The 23,729-nt window shown below is 43.3% G+C and overlaps 1 protein-coding gene across 1 annotated transcript in view; it reads right to left on the bottom strand.

Annotated features, from left to right (window-relative positions):
- The window catches only part of trpc5a (transient receptor potential cation channel, subfamily C, member 5a), a 112,268-nt gene that overhangs the window by 50,559 nt on the left and 37,980 nt on the right, over positions 1–23,729 (bottom strand). The window contains exons 2-8 of the mRNA XM_065950209.1: positions 11,959–12,000; positions 11,036–11,138; positions 9,223–9,473; positions 4,136–4,252; positions 3,963–4,025; positions 3,357–3,494; positions 2,552–2,758 (exon numbers count right to left, since the gene is read on the bottom strand). Of these exons, the coding sequence (XP_065806281.1) occupies positions 2,552–2,758; positions 3,357–3,494; positions 3,963–4,025; positions 4,136–4,252; positions 9,223–9,473; positions 11,036–11,138; positions 11,959–11,991 (912 nt within the window). The 5' untranslated portion in view covers positions 11,992–12,000. The remainder of the gene's footprint in view (positions 1–2,551; positions 2,759–3,356; positions 3,495–3,962; positions 4,026–4,135; positions 4,253–9,222; positions 9,474–11,035; positions 11,139–11,958; positions 12,001–23,729) is intronic.

The raw sequence follows: 23,729 nt of genomic DNA, 5'->3' as shown, positions 1-23,729 counted from the left end.
GAGCACCTGGAATAGATGGGTTGTCCACAGACTTTTTTAAGAGGTTCTGGAATATTCTTGGGTCTGACCTGCATAGTGTTTTAATGGAGTGTTGCAGGACCGGGTCTCTTCCTGGTTCTTGTAAGAGAGCAGTTCTTTCCTTGCTCCCCAAGAAAGGTGACCTGGCATTGTTAAAAAACTGGAGGCCGGTTGCTTTGCTTTGTGCGGACTACAAGATCCTCTCCAGAGCTTTATCGAACAGACTAAAGGACGTTCTGGGAAGTGTGGTCCATAAAGACCAGAGTTACTGTGTTCCAGACCGGACAATCATGGATAATATTTTTCTTATCAGAGATGTCATTGATGTGTGTAAAATCTATAATCTAAATGTTGGCATTGTGTCTCTGGATCAAGAGAAGGCGTTTGACAGGGTGGATCACTCGTATTTGTTTTCTGCACTGAGGTCTTTTGGTTTTGGGGATGGTTTTGTGTCATTAGTTGGTTTGTTGTATCAGGATGCACAGTGTTTGGTGAAGATGGGGGCGGGGTTGAGTCGGCCAATCCCTGTACGGCGAGGGATCAGACAAGGTTGTCCCATCTCCGGCCAGCTGTACAGCTTGGCTATTGAGCCCTTGCTGTGCAAACCAAACCTCTCCTCTGTCTCCTCTCCTTTGTCTCCTCTCCTCTCCTCTCCTCTCCTCTCACCTCCTTGGGGTTTTCCAACTCTTTTCTTTATCGCTAACTTTATTCCATCAAATCTCCTCTCTCTTCATGCGTTCACTCTATCCCTCTAGCTCTCTCTCCTCATCTTCTATCCCATTAAATCTTTGTATTCCTGTTTTCTCACTCTGTTTCTGCTCACAGTTGTTCCAGCTCATTATCTCACTCAGTCCTGTGCTTTCCAGCGCCACATTTATCCCCCCCCCCCCACTTCCCCCCCACTTTCTCGCTGGCTCGCTCAGCATCTCTCTGCTTTCTGTTTCCTCTTGCCTTCTTACTCTCTTCTGACAAGGCCCGAGAGGAGAGCAGCTAAGTCCTGCAATTCCTCAAAGACAAGGAAGTGTACTGCAGGATTGTGTGTGTGTGTGTGTTTGTGTGTGTGTGTGTGTTTGTGTGTGTGTGTGTGTGTTTGTTTTGTCAGATATAAGTAGGGCAGATTGTTAAAGTCCGTTTGAATATAGACGTTAGTAGCATTCTTCTACATGCCGTATATATGATTAAAGCAGATTCTCATTCATTGCATATTATATTAGGAGCAGTGCAGCAAAATGCATCACAACATGACATGCTAACATGCTAAAGTTAGCTTACCGCTCAAGTTAGCATAAAACACCCAATAAACAGAAGCTGTGTGCTATTGGTTAGTGTTGTAGTACTCAATGTCGGTTCCTGGTCTCGAGACTATTTTTATTGGTCTTGTCTCAAACTGGGTGGAGACTTTGGATGTTAAATCTAGACCGGTCAAGACCACCAGTGAACGGCTATCTTTCCTCGTTGTTACTGGGATCATCCCCGGTTACCGTCCTGGTGTTACGGTCTAAGAGAGAGACACGCCCCCTGCACACAAGATGATGATTTTTCAGTGATAATATGGTCTCAGTCTCAATCCCTAAATGTCTTGGTCTTGGAGAACTCTGGTCTCGGGTCTCTCTTGGTCTTGACTACAACACTATTGGTATTTAGCTTAAATCTGCAGTATTTAGATTAGAGACCTTTATTAAAGAGTTAACAACAATTAAAAATGTGCAAATTGTTTCGCAGATAATGTGCAGAAGATTTTATCACAGATAACAACTCAAAAACACAAACTTTGTCCAATGGTGTCATGTTTTTTATCTTTTTTAGGATCAAGCCAAAACCTTCAAGTGAGATGAGATCTGCAAGTTTCAAGTCATTTTGGAGAAAGTTCCATGCAGAGGGAATAGCATGTTAGCATATTTAGCACTTAAGCATAAAGACATCTTTCCATTAACACGTTTTGCGACTAAGACTGGCTACACACTGGAGGATAATGAGCAAATTTTCACATAAATATGCAAAGTCAAGCCATCACTAAGGTCTGAAAATGTTCACCACATATTAAACTAATTGTTTTTGATTCTGGACCAAACTGACTCACTGACTCATAGAGCCGCGAGGAAGAAGAAATATGATGCTTTTTCCAACCAACCTTGACACCAGCAAAGCAGCACAGGTAAATAAATGAGTAACTACATTCATATCACTCAAACCAAGCTTCCTATTCCCGATGCTCCATGGACAATAGTTTCATCAATACTTCAAGGCAAGGAAGCAACATCGCTTTCTTCTTTAAAAAAGTCGACGATACAGCATCCAGACTAACGACATCCAAGTTCAGTAAGAGTGAAAGAACTGAATTCCCCCTCAGGGATAAATAAAGTACAACTTCCTGTTCTTCTCTTTCAGCTGGATGACAGTTTCTGGCCTTGACTAAAGGGATTTAAAAAACTTCAAAGAGCAGAGAAGCTTTCAAAGACATCTCAACATCGACATTGCTCTCTTCCACAAAGATCCCGTGACCAGAGGTCATCAAACGGGGTCGCGTTCCTACCTCTTTTTGGTGGTATTTGATCGCCAGTTTTAGCTTGGCCAGGTCGTGGCACTGCCTGGGGTCCAGCTCCTCGCTCTGGTCGTTGTCTCTGTGGTTCAGGATGGTCTCCAGCTCTCTTGAACTCCTGGCCTGGTCCAGGAGGTCTTTGGCAAATCGCTTGCACTGCTGCGACAGCTCCTCGTACTCCTGTCGGAACTCGTTCTCCACCTGGGACAAGAAAGTAATGCAACGTTTTGAGACAGGTTTGATGGGTCATTAGCCGACTATATCATTACTTTCCAACCTTATGAACTATTGGCTGACTCAAAGCTGCAGAGGCATGATATACCACTTAATGGAACTCAAAAACTAAGACCAACAATGACATAACCATGCGTCTGATGCCTTTCCTGTCGAGTCTTTGCATTTGAGAAGACATTTTTTTACTTTTTAACCACACATCGATGTAACCATAGCAACAGTCGCTCATGATGTCATAAGTGAAGTCAACACTTGAACCAAATGAGTACCATCAGTGATAGAATAGAAGAATCTGCTTGTTGCAAAGAGGTTTTAGGGTGTGACTAAATAAGAGTTCTTATGAGCACTAAGAGACTCTAAGCAAAGGAGGCAGAGGCTGCTCTGATGGTTCCTGATGAACCCGCTTTTCATTTCCGATGTTTCCACTGGTGAGTGATTATATTGTACAAGAGGTCAATGCTTGGAAAACTACAACTTTTCTCGACATAAACTTTTTTCCAAACTATTTCTTCTGCAAGAGGAACAGCACAATTAAAAAAACACAAAATCCAAAGGCATCCCATACCTTGCTGAGCTCTTTGAGTTCCCAGCCCAATCTGAAGGCCGTGAGGATGGGGTCTTCACTGGACAGCGCAATGAGGGACGGCGAGGCCAGAGCCTTGTAGATGTTGAGTCGAGACCTTGAATGTCGAAGACTGTCGACCTGCAGACGGACGCACAGACAGATAAACCAAAAGAGACTTATCAATACCATATGGTACTATGGAAAAACTCAAAGGATGATGATTTTTTTAATAGATTGAATGTGAAATTAGACAAAAACTAGATGTGACAATGGGAGTAAGAACTGTAATTTTAAGCATTTGTATCCACCAATTTTCCATAGAGCCCCTCCCCCACAACTTGTATCCAAAAAAAAGCCGAGCCCTTTTCTTACTAAAGGACATTTGTATAAACTTTCCAGTCAGCGAGTTATTATGATATTAGTTGATGTGTGAAAATCTGATATTGACGACCTCAGCAAACAGATCGTCGGGGCACCACCTGCAACTTTTGTGCAACCCCTTGAGGGACCCCCGGACCCCCAGCTTGGGAACCACTGATGTAAAGTATTGACCTTCTGCAAAACAAGATCAAAACCATGTATCCTACCAGAGAATGGATCACTTACCTCTGAACTGGACACACACTCAACACAGTCGCATCTTATCTGGTGCGGTCTGGGAATGGTGACCTTTAAAGAAGAGCATCAGATGAGATCGATCAGAAAACAACAACATCCAATAAATGACACACACAGAGTAAGTTGGTCCTTTTTTTTGATAATGTGTTGTGTGTAATGACCTTCCGTGCGACGAGGAGCTTGATGATCTCGTAGTTGTTGGTGTGAGCAGCGAGCATGATGGGAGTTATGTCAGGGGTGAACTCTGAGAACTGACTGTCCATCATGAGGGAGGGAACCTGAAGGGGAGCAACAGGGAAAACTCTTATAAATGACTTATCAGGAAATCAGACTCCAAATGTGGAGCCTGTCAGTGCCCATCAAGGCGGGGGAGGGGCGATACTTTCAGAACCAGAGCCGGTCGCTGTTGAGCTTTATATACAGTCATTGGATTATAGAACAGCCTTAATTTTGGGAGTCAGACAGTTGTTGTTGAGAAATATATTAAAAACTTTTATAATCTACAAATTATCCCCACGAAACATTAGGCTCCCGAACACACACACACTGCACTTCAAGACATCAGAGGAAGGAGCAGACGTGAGGAAGAGGAGGGAGGAGTGGAGCGAAACATGTGCGGACTCTTTTATCTCTCCGAGGGAGAACGAGGCGGCGGGCTCTCTCTCGGCCCTTCTCATCTTATCTCGTCTTTGTCCGTCTTTCCCCCAACCCCTCTCCGTCTCCCATCCCCCGTTTCTCCTCCACTCTTACTTTTTCTCTTCTTCATCATCTCTTTCTCCTCATCTGACCTGCCATATTCTTTTTTTTTTTCTTCTACCTGCCTCCTCATCCTCTCGGGTTCCTCTCACTCTCTCTCTCTCTCTCTCTCGCCCGCTCTGCTGCCAAAACCTTTTCTCCTCATCTGATCTCTCATCTTTTTTTTCTCTTCTTCTTCCTGGCGTGATAAGAAGTGTGAGAACAGCTGCCACGGGGCTCTCATCACACTCTGATTTAAAAACACATCTCACACTGGTACAGGTAAATATTCTTCAGCACACAGGACCAAATCTCTTTTTTTAATTCGATAGATTTCACCACGTTTCTGAATAATCCTGTTTCATGCGGCTGGACTGTTCAGAAAAACACTCCCACCAGGACTGACCCACATAAGACAAAACAACACCGCCATGTTTGTGTTTGTTTTTTTATTGTGCTGGACTTTAGAGCCGAGGTCTGTTTGAAATGGATCCCCTCTCTAGAGACGGAGACAACGTGGACCACAGGACAGACTGACCCAGGATAACGAGACCTGGACTGAAACAAAGTCCGCCGGGACAGAACTCAGAAGACCAGATCAACAATTTGGGGGAAATATAGTCGTTCACTGTTTGGTTCAGAGTCTGCTTTTCTGGCAAATGGTGCAAGCCAAGAAAAAAAATGCACGTCATCAACTCTTTAAAACTGCTGAATGTGCATTTTAGTCCTTGTTCTTTTTTTTTAAGGTTTATTTTGGGGCTTTTTATGCCTTTATTTGGGCGCACTCACAATAAGCAAAGTTGTCCCGTACCGGTAAAATTCTGTCTGTAGCTGCAGCTTGTTGATAGTTACAGTAACCATGACAACAAAGGTCCGGTAACTTTCCGACTGTAACTGCAGTTGTTGATAGTTACAGTAACCATGACAACAAAGGTCCGGTAACTTTCTGACTGTAACTGCAGTTTGTTGATAGTTACAGTAACCATGACAACAAAGGTCCGGTAGAATTGGGCCTTGAGCTGCAGTTTGTTTAGATAGTTGTAGTAACCATGACAACCAACACCTGAACCTGTTGAAGAGATCCGGTCACGGGCTTGAGACGCTGTGTTCTTTAATATCAGATAAATAAGTATAATCCTTTTTTTCACGACTCAGCACCTGAATAATTGATGCGCGTGTGTTTGCCGACTCTTTTTCTGGAGTCACTGTAACCATGACAACAGAGGTCCGGTAACATTCCGACTCTGACTCCGCAGACAGGTCGGTGTGAATGGATGATAATTCACCTGACTGTCCAGCGGGAGGTTTGAGGTGAAGCCCGTTTAAAGCTTTCTAATGGCGGTGATAACACCTGATAATGGAGCGTTTAATGGACTGTTCACATCTGAAGTAGGAGCAGAAATACACGAACACACACACACACACACACACACACAGATATCAAAACAACCCAAAAATGATCATCGGCCCCATTAACACACACACACTTGTCTTTTTTCACACTGTTCACACATCAAAGGAAAGTGTGAGATGAAGCTGCATAAAAACCCTCTCCTCATCTGCATATTTCTCTCTCTCTCTCTCTCTCTCTCTCTCTCTCTCTCTCTCTCTCTGTCTCTCTCTCTCTCTCTCTCTGTCTCTCTCTCTTATTCCCAAACCTTTTCTCCATTATTCTTCTTGTTTCACTTCATTTCTCTCCCTCTCTCTCTTTTTATCTATCCCTACTCTCCTTCATTCCTGGCTCTAGTGTACCTCTATTTCTCTCAAGCTGCTGATGTAGAAAACTGCTTTGGTCATGGTTACCCAGGAAGTGCGAGAAATGGAGAGAGAGAGAGAGAGAGAGAGGGAGGGCGGACAGATGAGAAAGAGAGTGAGGGGGGGAGGATGGAGAGAGAGAGAGAGAGAGGTAATGAAAGAGAGAGAGGGGGAGTCAGATTGAGTCAGATGGAGAGAAACAGCAGAAAGGTCAACAGTTTTTGCTCGCCAAGAGAAGATAAAAGGCATCGACTGTACCTGTCAGCATGGAAAGAACAGTTTAGAAAACACACACACACACACACACACACACACACACACACACACACACACACACACACACACACACACACACATCCAGCTCCTAATATAAGAATCACATGCAAACACACACATGCACAGCGTCTCTAACTAAAGAAATGAAACACTGCACAGTTTCCCTGAAGCTGCTCGGGGGGCGCCAGGCCAGTAGGGGGGGCCTTGAGGGCTGACAAACTTTACACCACAGCAGGGGCTCAAAATGTGCAAATTTAACAACGACAGTAGGAGACCTCCCTAAGGGGCCCCCACCTCAAATTGTCCTGCTAAGCGTAGCGTGCATTGTTGCTTTGAAATCCAAAGTTTGTCAAAGATAAGATGAAATGGAATTATCCGTCAATAGGAGAGAAGAAAAGAAAGAGGAAGAAAAAGGAAGAGGAGTAAGGGTCTGGACCCTGGTGGGGATAATCGCTGGTCGGAGGGGGCCCCAATGAATTTTTGCCTATAGGGCCGAAAGGAGACTCTAGAACCGCCACCATTTAAAGGGATACTTCACCCATTTGCATTAATCTTTGTATCATTATAAACCTGATAGTATTTTTGAATGGTCGTGCATCCCGCCCTCATTTTCCCCTGAGATGTGAAATCTTTGTATTTCTGAGTCTGTAAAGGAGCTTCCAGTGACGCTAAATTACCATTTTTGCATCACTGGAAGCTGTTGCAGTTAGCAGGGTGAAACTACAACGCTAGTTCCTCATATTTTCGACCACTGAAGCTACAGACCAATCACAGATCAGTGGGTGGGAACTCACTCCCAGAATCGAAACTTAACATCTGCCATATTGTTTGGAAGCTATGCTAACAGGCTCTATGGAGAAAGCTGATAATGGCGAAAAAATATAAATATAGCGGCGAGGCGGCTGCTGCCGACAGGCCGGTCTTGTGTTTCGGCTGCTGCGGCCGCTGGCTGCCGGTAGCGCTGCTGCCCGCTAGCCGCCACTGGCCACCGCTAGCTGCTGCTGGCCGCAACGACACAAGACCGGCCTGTCGGCAGCTAGCTTCTCGCGGCTATATTGCTATATTGATGGCCGCTGCTAGATTTCAGTCTTCAGTAGTTAAAATGTGTTTTATTTTCTGGACTGTTTGTGTTGACTTGTGAGCAGCAGCATGCATGTCTCTGCCTGTACATCTTCATGTACTATTTAGGGAGCCTTTTAGCCAGGGACAACAGATGAAAATGAGCCTTTTGGCTAACTCTGGCATATTTACCAAAATGTTTATTAATATGCAATGTCCCTGTAAAAATAAAAATAAAAATAAAGTTATTAACCACATGTTGTCCTGAGAGCTCGTCTCTGTAAAGGGCCGTGAACTTGTTTGTTTCTTTTCTCTTCTCTGACATAATTAAAGTCATCAGACTCCAGTGATGATGAAACAGCTGTTTGTGATGTATGAAAAGAGATGAAGACAAAGACACATTTGTAATGACTGATGTTTCTAATTTAAACGACTATAGACTATAGATGCATATATTTACTAAACCTTTGTCGTTCTGTTATCTCTGTTAGAGGAAAAACAATATAAAACGAAAGAAGAAGAAGATGAAAGAAGGACAGAGAGGAAAAGAGGGAAACAGACGACGTCCATGTGAGAGAGAGAGAGGGAAGAGAATCAGAACGAGAGATACAGAAACGCTGGAACGACAGATTTATTCACATCCTCGTCCAACTGAGAGGCGACCGAAAAACCTTCCCACAATCCTCTGCTTCGGCCAACGGGTGGTTACCATGGTTACACGGAACCGCACAGCCTCAGACGGTCCAGGAATTAATACGAGAGAAGAAGAAGGAGGAGAAGTCTGTTTATCTTCTCTTATCTTTTTCCTCTTCTTAAGTCTTAAGGTAAATATGTCACCCCAGTCTCTCTCTCTCTCTCTCTCTCTTCTTTTTCAGTGTCTCTCGCCCTTTCTTCATCTGCCTTTTGATTTTGAGTGTCTCACTTTCTCTTCCTCTCTCCTCCTTGATCACCATTAACTCCTACACATTAACTGAACTGTGCAACAACATGTTCCTCTACTCTCTCTCTCTCCCTCTCTCACACACACACACACACACACACACACACACACACACACACACACACACACACACACACACACATGCAGAAGTGTTGCAGCAGACAAATAAACTGTCTGTCTCTAAATCCTATTTCACAGTGCGTCTCAGCAGAATGCATCATGGAGCATAACAATGAATGGATGTACTACTCATTAACACACACGCACGCACGCACGCACGCACGCACGCACATACACACACATACACACACACACACACACACACACACTGCTGCATATTAACCGACGAGTAAATTCAAACACGTGCATGCATGAATGCGCCTGGATGCTACACTTTAGCATTCATCCATTAAGGACACATTGTCTTTTGTTTGAACACACACACACACACACACACACACACACACACACACACACACACACCTGTTTCTCGCCGCTGGGCCTCCTGTGTGACAGCAGCAGCTCCACGGCGCCCACCACCTCCTTCCTGATGGCGTAGAGCAGGGCGTCCCCCGTGTGGATGCCGTGGTCCAGCAGGAGCTCCATGATCTCCAGGTTCTCGTTCTCGATGGCGATGAGGAGCGCGCTGCGGCCCAGCGGGTCCAGACAGTTCACGTCCATGTTGTAGTAGACCTCCGCCTCGCGCAGTGCGTGTTTGACGCCGGCATAGTCACCTGGAGGGGTGGAGGGAGGGGGGAGGAGTTATGAGCCTTCCCTAATCATGGACAGAGTGATCTGAATGAGTGGACGTTTTTGGATTTCAGCATCTCTTGGAGGGCGCAGTGACAGGACACCTGTCTGCTGCAGCACCTGTCAGCTGTATCAGTGATTACACCTGTCTGCTGCAGCACCTGTCAGCTGTATCAGTGATTACACCTGTCTGCTGCAGCACCTGTCAGCTGTATCAGTGATCACACCTGTCTGCTGCAGCACCTGTCAGCTGTATCAGTGATTACACCTGTGTGCTGCAGCACCTGTCAGCTGTATCAGTGATTACACCTGTGTGCTGCAGCACCTGTCAGCTGTATCAGTGATTACACCTGTGTGCTGCAGCACCTGTCAGCTGTATCAGTGATTACACCTGTGTGCTGCAGCACCTGTCAGCTGTATCAGTGATTACACCTGTCTGCTGCAGCACCTGTCATCTGTATCAGTGATTACACCTGTCTGCTGCAGCACCTGTCAGCTGTATCAGTGATTACACCTGTGTGCTGCAGCACCTGTCAGCTGTATCAGTGATCACACCTGTCTGCTGCAGCACCTGTCAGCTGTATCAGTGATTACACCTGTGTGCTGCAGCACCTGTCAGCTGTATCAGTGATTACACCTGTCTGCTGCAGCACCTGTCAGCTGTATCAGTGATTACACCTGTGTGCTGCAGCACCTGTCAGCTGTATCAGTGATTACACCTGTCTGCTGCAGCACCTGTCAGCTGTATCAGTGATTACACCTGTGAACTGTTGGACACAGCAGAGAGACCGAGCAGCTGCTCCTCTCATTCAGCCATCAGGAAACATGGACTCAGCATCACTCAGAGGGGAGGGGGTCAGAATGGAAACAGTATTTACAGGTTGGGAGGGGGGATGGATGGAAGGAAGGGAGGAAGGATGGAAGGAAGGAAGGAAGAAAGGATGGATGATGGATGGAGGGACAGATTGTTGGATGGATCGATGGAAGGGAGGAAGGAAGGATGATGGAAGGATGGATGGAAGTAAGGAAGGATGGATGGAAGGATGGATGGATGGAAGGAAGGATGGATGGAAGTAAGGAAGGCAGGATGGATGGATGGAAGGATGAATGGAAGTAAGGAAGGATGGATGGAAGGATGGAAGTAAGGAAGGATGGATGGATGGAAGTAAGGAAGGCAGGATGGATGGATGGATGGATGGATGGATGGATGGATGGATGGATGAACTGATGGATGGATGGATGGATGGATGGATGGACAGACGGATGGATGGATGGATGGATGGATGAACTGATGGATGGATGGATGGATGGATGGATGGATGGACAGATGGATGGATGGATGGATGGATGGATGGACAGATGGATGGATGGATGGATGGATGGATGGATGGATGGATGGATGGATGGACAGATGGATGGATGGATGGATGGATGGACAGATGGATGGACAGATGGATGGACAGATGGATGGATGGATGGATGGACAGATGGATGGATGGATGGATGGACAGATGGATGGATGGATGGACAGTAGGTGTGTGTTTACCTTTCTCCACAGCGGTCAGGTAGGCTCTCTCCTCTGCAGACAGCTCCACCTCCGCTCGGACGATCTGAAGAGGGATGCGATCACGGTACGGCGAGTACGTCGCCTGAAACACAACACAGACAAATACACACAAATAGAAAAACGGTTAAAAAAGGGAAGTCTGTAAAAATTTAAAAAACACGACTAGGTGTCGCTAAACCAGTTTGTTTTGGTTTCATGCTAGCGCTGAAGGAAGACATCTACTGGATCGAAAAGTCGCAAATTCTTCCTTTAAATTTGGTAAATCAGGTTAGTCAGCAGAGGTACACAAGGTAGAAATGTCCACATATTTTATTAGCAACTTCTTCTTCATTAGATAGATAATTGTTTTGAAATCGGAGAGAAGTTGTTGTCCCTCCTTGAGTCATTGGTCCAGCTTACTGAAAAATGTAAATATATGATTTTTACTGTTCGATTCAGGGCTTAAAAAGTCGTATAAATCAGATAAATCAACTGTTAAATGTCTCTGTCACATCTACAGTCTGTTGTAAAATCAATTCAAAACCTGACAGCAGTGTTGGATATGATGTATCATTCATCATCATCATCCCGTTAGCTGAACTAGATTCATAAAACAAACGAGACTGGGCTCTGTAAACATACATTTAGTGTTGTAGTCATGATGAAGTGTACAGTGAATAACACCAGTGATGGAGCATCACACACTCTCGATGATTTCATTACTCCAAACTGTGAACTACAGGAGGAAGATGAATCGTCTGACAGGTCTGATTTTGGTCGAGTGGCTTTCGTTTTTCTAATCTATGAATCTTTGTGTGGACAGAGCCATTTTTTTAAATCCTCTAGAGTTTGTAAGCGCCTGCAGGGATTCATTGTAAGACACCAAACATTGCTCTCCCAATCCATGTGTGTGTTTGACTCACCTTCTTGTAGTACAACTGTGTCATGGGATTCATCTCGCCCGTCTGGAAGAAACAAAGACAGAAGGAGTGTTACTACAGCGGACCAGGAAGAAGAATGTCAACAGTTCTGCACAAGCAAAAGTAGTGGAGAAAGAAAAATCTCACATTAAATACAGAGAGAGATCCAATTAAAAACACAACAAAAGAAGCTAGTCATCAAAGAAACTCGCTCTGTAAGTCAAAACAATAAAATGACTAAATTTACGTCTTCATTTTTACTAAGTGTGGCAAATAGTTCCTCTAAAAACGGCTCATACTTTCTTTGTTTTTGAAAGGACACGTGCTAAAAAGTATTTTTCTTGTAGAAATGGTAGCAGCAGAAATGTTCAATCACAGAGAATCTTGAATAACCATCTTGCCGTTGGATGCCACCGACAGTTTTGATCCATCAGTGTTTCCAACAGAAGAAGAGCGGCCTCATTTGTACACTTGCTCTGACTCAAAAAATGGCAAAGGCCAACAGACAGTTCATACAAGTTGATATTTCACACTGGAATCATTAACAGGAGGGACAAACTCCAGTAGACTGCTCTGTCTCTTGCTCTGTCTCTCTGCAGAAAACCCTTACCCTTACGAGAATGGGTTCTACTTGTGTTTGCAGTGACCTTTGTCTACCAAATTGGAACCATTTCATCCTTACATAGAGGTGGATGTTTGTGCCAAGAAGAAATTCTCTTCAGGGGTTCCTGAGTTATTGGGATTACAATTATGGGAAAGAGCATGGACCGGAGAGATGGATTCAATTCAATTCAATTCAAAAAAACTTTATTTGTCCCCGGGGGGCAATTCAAAGGCACACAGAGCAGTAAATTAACAACAGTGCAAGTAAACAAAACATTTTTACCAAAATAGAAAGTGTCAATTTAAATACAATTTAAAGCTTAAACTTAACTTAAAAATACAAAATATAAAAGAGTAGATATAAGTGGACAGTGATCGGACTAACAGATGTAAACAGATGTAACCAGAACTATGTGCAGTAGTGACCAGATGTAAACAGAACTATATGCAGTAAACGAGAAATAAATATATATATACAGAACTATGTGCAGTAGTGACCAGATGTAAACAGAACTATGTGCAGTAAACGAGAAATAAATATATATATACAGAGCTATGTGCAAGTAGGCAAATACTAAATGATAAGTTAATAAGGTGCATGGTGAATAATAATGGAACAACAGAACTAATATATACAATATAACTGTAGAGGTAAGAATTAGATAAATAAAGTGACCGTAGTGCGATGATGGATAAGAAACAACAGGAATGGACAGCCCTGGGAACAAAGGTTGCTCTTCTCCTCTGTGTCCTGCAGCAGGGACAGCGAAGCCGGCGTCCTGAGGGGAGCCACTCAAACGCTGGGAAGAGAGCGTGTGAGGAGTCCTGCATAATCCGACCTGCTAGCCTGATTGTCTGTTACTCATAGATCGATGTCAAAGTCCTTACAGGTAGTCCAATGATCTTAGAGCAGACTGTGACCGTGCTCTGCAGGCGGTTTCTGTTCTGGAGGGTGGTGGACTGGAACCAGCAGGTTATAGCAGGTTATAGGTTAGGTCGATGTACCAGAAATATAATGCCTACGTGCGTTATGTCGCCAGGTTACACCAGGTCATTTTGGAGTGAACAGTCCTTAAAGATGCATACATTTTAGCTCGACAAACAACATGTGCATCACCTTGTGCATGTAGAAATAAATGCCAGAGAGTACATAGACTATAGTTACATTGAAACAGTAAAAGACCTAAAAAAGCAAACATCTCTCAACTACAGTTGGGTAAAAAAAACATCTGGTTCACCTAACTCTATATGAGACTTGAAGTCTTGCAGAAAAGCAGCAAACATCAGAGGTACAGGGATCACTTAAGCAGACATAAACCTGAATGTGAACTGACACAGTGAGAGACAGTGATGGACGGGCGGACAGTCGAAGCACAGCAGATTAGCGCCTCTCCATACATTTAGCTCACAGACCAGGGTAAGACTCATCCGGCAGAATTAGAGGCTCGAGCCGTGTTAAAACATGTAATCCCCATGAACCGCTGCCTCCTGGAGAACCTGCACACTCAAGTTTTTCACACAGTTAGTTGTGACTTATTGCAGCATAATTAACCCCACATTTATGGTCAGAAGTAAGTAACCATCAAAACCAGGAAAACGTTACAGATCACCATCTGCATTGAAGCTTATTGTCCTCCCAAATTCATGAGTGTGTTTGACTTGCTTGTGTTTGTGATGTACGTTTCTTTGGATAGAAGCGTCTGCTAAATGAATTGTAGATTTGTAGTCGATAAAAAATAGAAATGAAGAACACAATCTGCACAGGTGGTCATGGCAAGCAAAGCTCTTGTTGATGAATGCAAAGACAAATATGCTCAGGACATTTAGCACACATTCTGCTTGAGACTTTGCTAGAAAAATTAAGTATCCAGGTTTGAATCCAACAGCCTGCGGTCAACCTTTGTATTACATTTGTATATTGTATTGAAGAACTAGTCAACAGACAAACACAAACCAAGAGATACACATAGATGAGCATAAACATTTGTTCAATGAGATATAATTCCAAGGTTTGTCAGAAACCAAGATCAAAAAACCAAGGACCCCACAAATCTTTACTGTATTTATTATGTTTCTGTTTTTTCTGCGACTAATCTCTCATCTAAATACTTGAGTCAAAGAGATATATTCAGAAGTCACACTCCGTTTCTTCCAAAGAGCGAAGTGAGTTTCCTGCCACTTTGCTGCAGTCAAAGAGCTTTAATGAAGCTTAAAGGAAAAAATAAATCGTCAGCGCTGACTCACGGCCCTCGGCTCAAGCGAAGCGAAGTCCCAGTCAAGACCCCGAGACCTTTTCAAAATCCTCGCAAACACACGGCAGCGAAACACAAACTGTGGCTCCTCATCCCGAAATGTCTTGCAGAGACAGGTACTGGAGGCCCGCCGTGGTCAGAAAGCGTATGCTCGTTGGTCTGAGATTGATGCAAATCTCTTGCTCCACTGACATTGTCGTCTCTGCTCAAAGTCTTGCGTTTGTGAGAAAAGAAAGAAGACATATCTGCTGTCAGAGGGCCCTTTATCAACAGCTGACAGATAAATTGATGCCTGCAGACACCAGCGTTATCAAGTGGACGGAAAATACTGACTGGAAGATTCAGTTTTCATGATGCCTTGAAGAAGAAATGTCAAACAGGGTTACTGCTCCACTGACAGTCCCAAAACCTGACAGTGTGAGTACTTAAACTCTGTGTACTCTGAGTAATTTATTCCAGTAATAATGAGGCTGATTAAACTCGATTATCCACAGAGGAGAAGGCAAGAGGAAACACGGCGACCCTGGTGTTTTGTAAGCGTCTGACCTTTTTTGTAATGAGCTGCAGTTTTCCAATTTTGATTTAGCGCATTTATTTGCAGTAAATGAGTTCATGTCCAGTGTGACCTTTAGTGACCACAACAGGACTGCAGTCTGCTGTAGAGTGCTCAGCTGGGTCTAACTGAACAAGACAAGACTGAACAAAAACTGAGGCTGACCTCTGGGTTTCTAAGAGTACTTAACCAGGTGTTGACTGAACCGTTAAATCTAAAGAGGCGACATCTGAAGCTGTACCTGGGTGTTGAACAACACATGTAGGTAGTCTACGTCTTAAACTGAAATAACTAGGGCTGTCAAATGGTTAATATGCGTATCCAGTATATGTAATCCCTGAGTTTCAATAATTAATCGTGATTAATCATATGTTTGAAATTTCATTATTTTGCATTTAAAAAAGTTTTTTTTTGTAAAGCTTTTATTTTGAAATGTTCTTCTCTCCTAAGACTGCGTGGACTTTTCTTCCTGTTTTACAAAACTAAACAAAAACTCTCTAAATGGTTGGAGAAATAAATGAAAAATTAAGCTGTCCGATAAAACGTCCAATTAAACCTTCATTTATTTTGAAACAAAATAAGGAACTTCCAGTAGATCGGCGGGTATGCGATTAATGAAATTAAAACCACTTCAAATTTTAATTTGGGACTTTCATTAATCTCGATTAACACGTTAAAGCTGACAGCCCCAATGGGATCATGGAGGTTGTGCTTTATTTTTGTTTTGAACATCATAGACCGTTTAAAAAAATGAACGTAACCCTTTGGTTTCTGAAGCAATGTTATGAAGACAAACAGTGGCGCTCGCCATATTGGAAATGATCTCAAACTAACTTTTAGTCAATCTACAAACAGTCAGAGGCTCCTGTCAAACAGCTCCAGCTTTGGCCAATAAAATAATTATCTGTTTAGAACCAGGCTGTAAACATATTATATTATGTTATACCCGTATGCAGACGATACTCTATTTTACGTGACTAAGGTGAAAATATTTTTTCCGGAAAGACAAAATCTTTTAACGTTTTTCTTTACATACAGTTCAATCATGTACATTTACATGTGACATTTTAGTGTAACCACAAAACCCTTAGCAAGGCGGACTCTGCTAACATCTATCTGGTAACATCTTGCTTTTCCCATTTTCCTTAAAAAACGTAATACTTATTGACACATTTCATCAACTTAAATAGCATTTTATGTTTGTTTGGATAGTCATGTCCATATGTTCCATTTCCTTAGTCTTACAGGCTGTTTAGTGTAAAACACTTTCTTCTTTTTAAAATGTTCATCAGTACATCAAAAAACATTTTCCTGCCCCTTTTTTTTACAGAGTGGTAGCTGGTAATTCAAAACACCCTCAAATATCCAAAAGAAGAACTGTTCTCTTGCACCATTCTGAACACTTCCCGTTTACAACTGGATGATGAAACCAAACTGAAACTTTATTAACCCTCCTAGACACTGCAGAGCTCGTAGTGCCCCTTTGCAAATTGAGTTGGAGCCAATAGAAGGAAACTCCAATATATCAGGGGAGGGTGCAGCAGAGAGGCGGGTGGTTGGTTTTATGTGCTTTCTGTTATATGAGCTGAAATAAAGAAGCGTTAGTCCTCGGCTGAGGCTGACCTCTGGGTTTCTCAATCATATTCTGGGTTCAAAATAAACAACTGGAGGTCTCTTTCCTCATTTCCTCCACATGATAACGTCACTTGACCTTTGAGAGCTCTGTTGATGGTGTGAGCTTGTTTCCCATCTTCCTTTTTCCATCATATTCCAAAACTGAAAAATAATCTTTGGATTAAAAATGTGAACTTTTCTGGACAGTTATTCCCCAATAGCATGGGAAAAAAATACACAGATTGAGTAAACAAGGTGACAAAGATTAGCTTTCACCTGCTGGATCCGTTGCTGTTGACGGCTAAATGATGCGGTTGAGATTAAATGATGTGAGCTAGATTAATCCTGCAGTGGCGGACGTGAGGTTACTGGAATGCAGATCCGTTTAAGATCTGCATAGTGAAGGAGAATTTATGCTGACGGCTTCACAATGCTCCGCTGACTGTGGTACAGCAATGCAGATAAACCCCCTGCTATCTCCCTCCATCGCTCTCCCTTTTTTTTTTCTTCACTATCTTTTCTTTATTCCACAAGTTTTTCTTTTTTCACCAGACTCAGCCGCCGCTCTCCAGAAATTTCACAACAACACGTTTTCTTTTCTCCTGAGTAATTTCCTGTCTGTGCTATTTTCTTTTGCCACCCATACCTTCATTTCCCTCCTGAAGCCTGAACACCGCAACCCTTTTCTTTTCTCTCTTTACCTCACCCCATCTCCCCTCACATCTTCTCCCCCGCCTGCATGTTTCTATTTGTAACGGCTCCACATTTTTCTCTTTCTTCGGAGAATGCTGTCTAGCATGGGCATCCTCATTTTTCACTCTCTATCTTCTGCTCTGTTTTTCTGACTCTTGGCAAAAACAAAATCCCACTCCATCTTGAACTCACTTCCTCTGATTCTGATCTTTTGTCTTCATCTTGCATTTTTAAAACAGTTGTAGTTGGTTACAGTCAGCGTAGAGTATCAAAACCCAATTATCATGCTGAGATTTCTCCCTTGTTTGCAAATTTCCTCATCAGAATCCTACTTCCCCCAGACAAAATATGCAGCTTACAAATGGATGTGTTGCAGGTTTTGAGGGGCTTAAATGAGCATCCCATGGCATGATGTGTGCACCAGCACACACACGATGCTTCACACAGAAGTAATCAAGGTGCAGATCCAAGGACACGCTGATAACAGTGTGCCGACAGTCGCAGGTTTTCTGAAGAGCAGGAATAAGTGCAGGGGAATAAGAAAGTAGTGTAGTGCAGTGAGCAGCCACCTGCCAGGATGCGTGTCACACAAACACACTCCAACAATAATGGACGATACAGCCTGCTGAATGGAACCTACAAACGGCGATTCAACGCTCTCCCAGTGAGGTGACATTAGAGGCTGAGAAAGAAAAATGGAAAAACGCTCAGCTGACAGCTAGACAACCACCATCCCTGAGTTGGAAAAAAATAAACTGACCTGCTCGTCTAGGCCCAGTTGTTTTTGAAAGTGTCAACCGGAGAAGTTGTTGCCAGCGGGCTACCAAAAACTAAAGGCAGTTTCAGTGGTACCAACCCTGATCTCTTCCCCTCAACCCATCTAGACGGATCAGTCCATGGATGGTTCCTCCTTATACACGGAGGGGATGCTCATACTGGGACTAATTCCCCAGTCCAAATTCAGACTTGTTAGACTTAGTCTAAAGGTTATCAATCAATATAAATCATCTGTGGTCGTTATTGTGATGAGCTGTGTTTAATGTCAAGACCGAGATCTAGATTTCAGATTTATATTCGCTGACCAGCTAATGTAAGCAGTGCTTGCATCACAAACCTTCGGTCCTCCATGCAGATTAATATCCTCTTTGAACGTGGTCAGACATTGCACCAATCAGGGGAATATATATGCCAGTTTAACCTGACAAAGTATACTTCCAAACCATACTGCTCCCAGGAGATGCCATCCATCCACTGCGTTGGTTTACATCCAGGCAGTAGCGCAGGAAGTGCAGGCCCATTTCCTGGATCTATAGCCATGGCTAGTGGCAGCTTAGACATCACTGAGGGCCTACGTTAAACCAACTAGTAGTTCTGGTGCTGACTAGTGAGGGTGAAGACCTTAAGTCATAAATTTGACTAATCGCACACATCCCCAACAAAGATGAGGCCACATGTGCTTACCTTGTCCAGGTGGGCTTTAAAGTTGTTTGTTTCCTGAGCTAAAATCGGTTAGAAATGGCCTTTCCATTTCGACTGCAAACATGGTTACTGGATTGGTCTGGTCTCAAGTGGGAACCAGCTACACAATTGGCCCAGTACATTTGGAAGTGACAACCAATCACGTAGCGTTCAGGTATAGAAAACAAATCGCAGTGTTTTAAAGTGGCTGTATATGCTCACATTAAATCATCCAGGGTTTTACGATACTTCTAGTAGCTGTTAAAAGTCTCTGATGGACTCGAATGTGAGTGTATTAATGACCTGCCCGCTGCTCTGACTTCCTGCCAAACTCCCCTCCGATCCTCCGACTCTGTTCTGAAAGCCCAAACTGAAATCCAGGACCCGTTTCCATCCTCACAGCAGATCAGAGAGCAGCAGGGAACACAGGCGGCTTTAAAACCCAACACCAACATTAATTAATAGTGCTATGCTATTAATAGCATCGCCTTTGTTTATGGCTTCCATGTTTCCCTCTTTTCTTTAGTGATGCTGTTTTGTTTTTAAGATAAGTTTCACCAAGGCATTTGAAATAAAAGGGGGAACATTTCAATCGGATATCATCTGACAACAACAAACCCTCTGGGACCGGCCGACAGCTTTTCAGGGATTTCAGGGTCACCACCAATTTGGCATGAAGCGTCTTCAGACCAAAACTTCCTGTACGATATGTTGCCTTTGTTTACAATCCAACTAGCAACCTTAGAAAGAAAACTGAAGTCTGAGTTCAGAGATGGTGTCCAAGAGCTGCACTGCTACGCAGATTTTGGTTTACAGACATTAATTAAAGCTAACCCGCAATTGAACCAATACGAACTCAAGATCATATTTTCCATCCCTTTAACAACATTATGTCAAAACAGGCACCGAGCGAACAACAAATCATTCTCAGAAAGACAAAGCAACATGTTGTTTGCACATTTTTCTCTTTATCCCCACGGGATCTTGTAGGTCTCCTGGGATCTTGTAGTTCCCTTGTGATCTTGTAGTTCTCCTGTGATCTTGTAGTTCTCTTGTGATCTTGTAGTTCTCCTGTGATCTTGTAGTTCTCCAGTGATCTTTTATTTCTCCTGTGATCTTGTAGTTGTCATGTGATCTTGTAGTTGTCTTGTGATCTTGTAGTTCTCCTGTGATCTTGTAGTTCTCCTGTGATCTTGTAGTTCTCCTGGGATCTTGTAGTTCTCTTGTGATCTTGTAGTTCTCGTGATCTTGGAGTTCTCTTGTGATCTTGTAGTTCTCTTGTGATCTTGTAGTTCTCTTGTGATCTTGTAGTTCTCCTGTGATCTTGTAGTTCTCTGTGATCTTGTAGTTCTCTTGTGATCTTGTAGTTCTCGTGATCTTGGAGTTCTCTTGTGATCTTGTAGTTCTCTTGTGATCTTGTAGTTCTCTTGTGATCTTGTAGTTCTCCTGTGATCTTGTAGTTCTCCTTTGATCTTGTAGTTCTCTTGTGATCTTGTAGTTCTCCAGTGATCTTTTATTTCTCCTGTGATCTTGCAGTTCTCCTGTGATCTTGTAGTTGTTATGTGATCTTGTAGTTCTCTTGTGATCTTGTAGTCCTCTGTGATCTTGTAGTTCTCTGTGATCTTGTAGTTCTCTTGTGGTCTTGTAGTTCTCTGTGATCTTGTAGTTCTCTTGTGATCTTGTAGTTCTCTTGTGATCTTGTAGTTTTCTTGTGATCTTGTAGTTCTCCTTTGATCTTGTAGTTCTCCTGTGATCTTGTAGTTCTCTTGTGATCTTGTAGTTCTCTGTGATCTTGTAGTTCTCCTGTGATCTTGTAGTTTTCTTGTGATCTTGTAGTTCTCCTTTGATCTTGTAGTTCTCTTGTGATCTTGTAGTTCTCCTGTGATCTTGTAGTTTTCTTGTGATCTTGTAGTTCTCCTTTGATCTTGTAGTTCTCTTGTGATCTTGTAGTTCTCCTGAGATCTTGTAGTTCTCTTGTGATCTTGTAGTTCTCTGTGATCTTGTAGTTCTCTTGTGATCTTGTAGTTCTCTTGTGATCTTGTAGTTCTCCTGTGATCTTGTAGTTCTCCTGTGATCTTGTAGTTTCTCCAGTGATCTTGTAGTTCTCCTGTGATCTTGTAGTTCTCTTGTGATCTTGTAGTTCTCTGTGATCTTGTACAGCTGCTCACGTTCCAGAAACAGATCCAGTGGGGTCTGGCGTATGAGGGGATTGGGGGTAAAGCGTCGCCAGATGATGGCTTACCTATCAGTGCTAACTCAGACTGTTTTAAAGCAGACCAAACCAAAGCCTGCCAAAATAGAGCCACGGTTACATCACATACCTGAAGCTAAAAGCAGAGCGCTACAGACCGAAAGAGATTACAATGAAGTCATTAGTCCTGCTTTGTTTTAATGAATGTATCAGCAGCAGACATTACGTTTCTATGTGTGAACATCAGCAGGAAACAGTGAACCAAGCAGAAAGAGCTGCCAGCAGAACCTGAGAGCCAAATGTTCTCTGCTTCTTATTGTATGTGGGTGGTCCTCTCTCTCTCTCTCTCTCTCTCTCTCTCTCTTGTTCTTTCTAATGTTTCCCTCCCCGCTCCTCCTTCACCACACTCCTACCCTCAAACCTTTCTCCATCGTCTCTTCACTTCCACGCCTGCTCTCTCACATTAACGTCGTGCAGCTTCAACAACAATCAGGGTCAAGGGTTTCTCCCCTGAGCGCTCACATTAGAGCTCCTCAGGTGCTCGGTGACACGGTGAAACCTCCAAACGTTTCAGGGCTCGGTGACTCAGGGAGCATTTAGGGGAAATGAAAAAGTATTTATTTGGACAGATTTATTTTTTTCACTGCACGGAGGGTCAACAAGTCCTCAGAGGGGTCATGTGCAAACTTTGTCTGTCATGGACTCAGATTAATATTACATCTTTAATATAAAACAACACCACATTACATTTCCCTATGATGTGTCGATCCATCAGGAGACATATATTCAGACGATCTGAGTTCTTCTTAAAGTGAGCACACTTATCTCACCACTCCACATTTCTCCGTCGTCGTCATCCTTCACTCCATCAATTTTTTCCTCCTTTTTTTTTATCTCCTCTGTCAACTCAAATATCAAACCGTCAGCCACTTCATCTCTCTCTAATCCTCGCTCGTATATCTGCTCTCTCCACTTCACTCTCACCGTCCCCTCATTCATCCCGGCAATATTCCCACACTACTTCAGCCATTTATCTCCCCCCCTCTCTCTAACTCCTCTCCATCTCTCCCGTTGCCCTCTGGTAGTTTCCCCCCCACCTGTCTGGCTCCATCTTCCCCGTACTTTATCAAACTCTCTCTCTCTCTCTCTCTCTCTCCATCTTTCACTCCCACTTCCTGCCTTTGCAGAGAGTCTAATCTGTTTTCAGCTTTCTTAAAAAAAAAAACTCTCTCTTGCTTTCCTTTTGTTTCTAATTCACTCTGAAACTCTGCAGTTTGTCTCCCCCTCCTCCTCCCGTCAGCGATGCTTCTCCTTATCTATGTCTTTTTCTCCCTCGCTCCTGATCTGCATTCGTCCCACAACCTCGCCCGTCTTTCCCTCCCTCTCTTCCTTCCCTTAAGTCCCGCAGGACCCCCTCTGTCTCCCTCCCCTCCCTCCATCTTGCCCTTTTCCTCCCATCTACAAAGAAGAAGTGTTTTCCATGAAGAGAGAAGGAAGGCAAGCAAATCAGCAGAGTCTCCCCGAGGTGTTCATAAATGTGATGACTGTCAGTTACTGTAAAGATTTTCATTAAAGGCGGTCACTTTGTTCATGTGATGACTTTGGCCCCTTTGTTTGTAAAAAAAAAACCAACCTGAATTCTCCTTTTGACATCGATGACTGAGAGCCAAAACAGCATTCAGGTAAACATTAGCTAAAGAGTCTGACCCTGCAGGCGGACTGCTGCAGGGATGCAAACACATGAGACAGTTTGTGATTGAGGGAGTTTTCAGAAGCGCTGCGGAGGAAACGCAGACGACCTCGTTCATTTCAGTGAAACCACAGCGAGGACACAGCGAGGAGTCCTGTCACAGAGACAAACCAAAACAGCTGCAACACAAAGCACCACACTGCTTCAGGTCGTTACTGCAGCAGCAACACTTCATCAAAAGCTGCAGGGAAAACTGCATGGTCAGCAGAAAAGATCCACAGAAACAAACTTCACTGTGGAAGTGAAGCAGTGGCTAAGGTTTAACTTCCTAAAGTATTTTTTTATTTTTTCTTATTTTTATTTTACAGAGACATTGCATAATAATAAACATTTCGGTAAATATGCCAGAGTTAGCCAAAAGGCAAATTTTCATCTGTTGTCCCTGGCGAGATTTTATAAAAGGCTCCCTAAAAAAAACAAAAACTAATTCAAACATTGCTAAAAGCTACAAAAATATAATTATAATTTCTGGGGGAATGTCTGCATGTTTGACATCTGGAAAGTGAAAAGAAATGAAGAAAAGGGGAAATAACAGCTGAGAAGGAGGAGGTGAATATTAACCAACTCTTCACTTCTTGTTCAACATGATCTGTTGTGATGCGTTCAAGGACTGTGCTGCTGCAGCTTGGAAGGAAGAAAGGGTGAAATGGGGGTCAAAGA

This window comes from Labrus bergylta, chromosome 22 (genome assembly GCF_963930695.1).
Source record: "Labrus bergylta chromosome 22, fLabBer1.1, whole genome shotgun sequence".
Classification (NCBI taxonomy): domain Eukaryota; kingdom Metazoa; phylum Chordata; class Actinopteri; order Labriformes; family Labridae; genus Labrus; species Labrus bergylta.
Note: the sequence above shows the minus strand (reverse complement) of the source record. Positions and strands in the feature narration are given on the sequence as shown.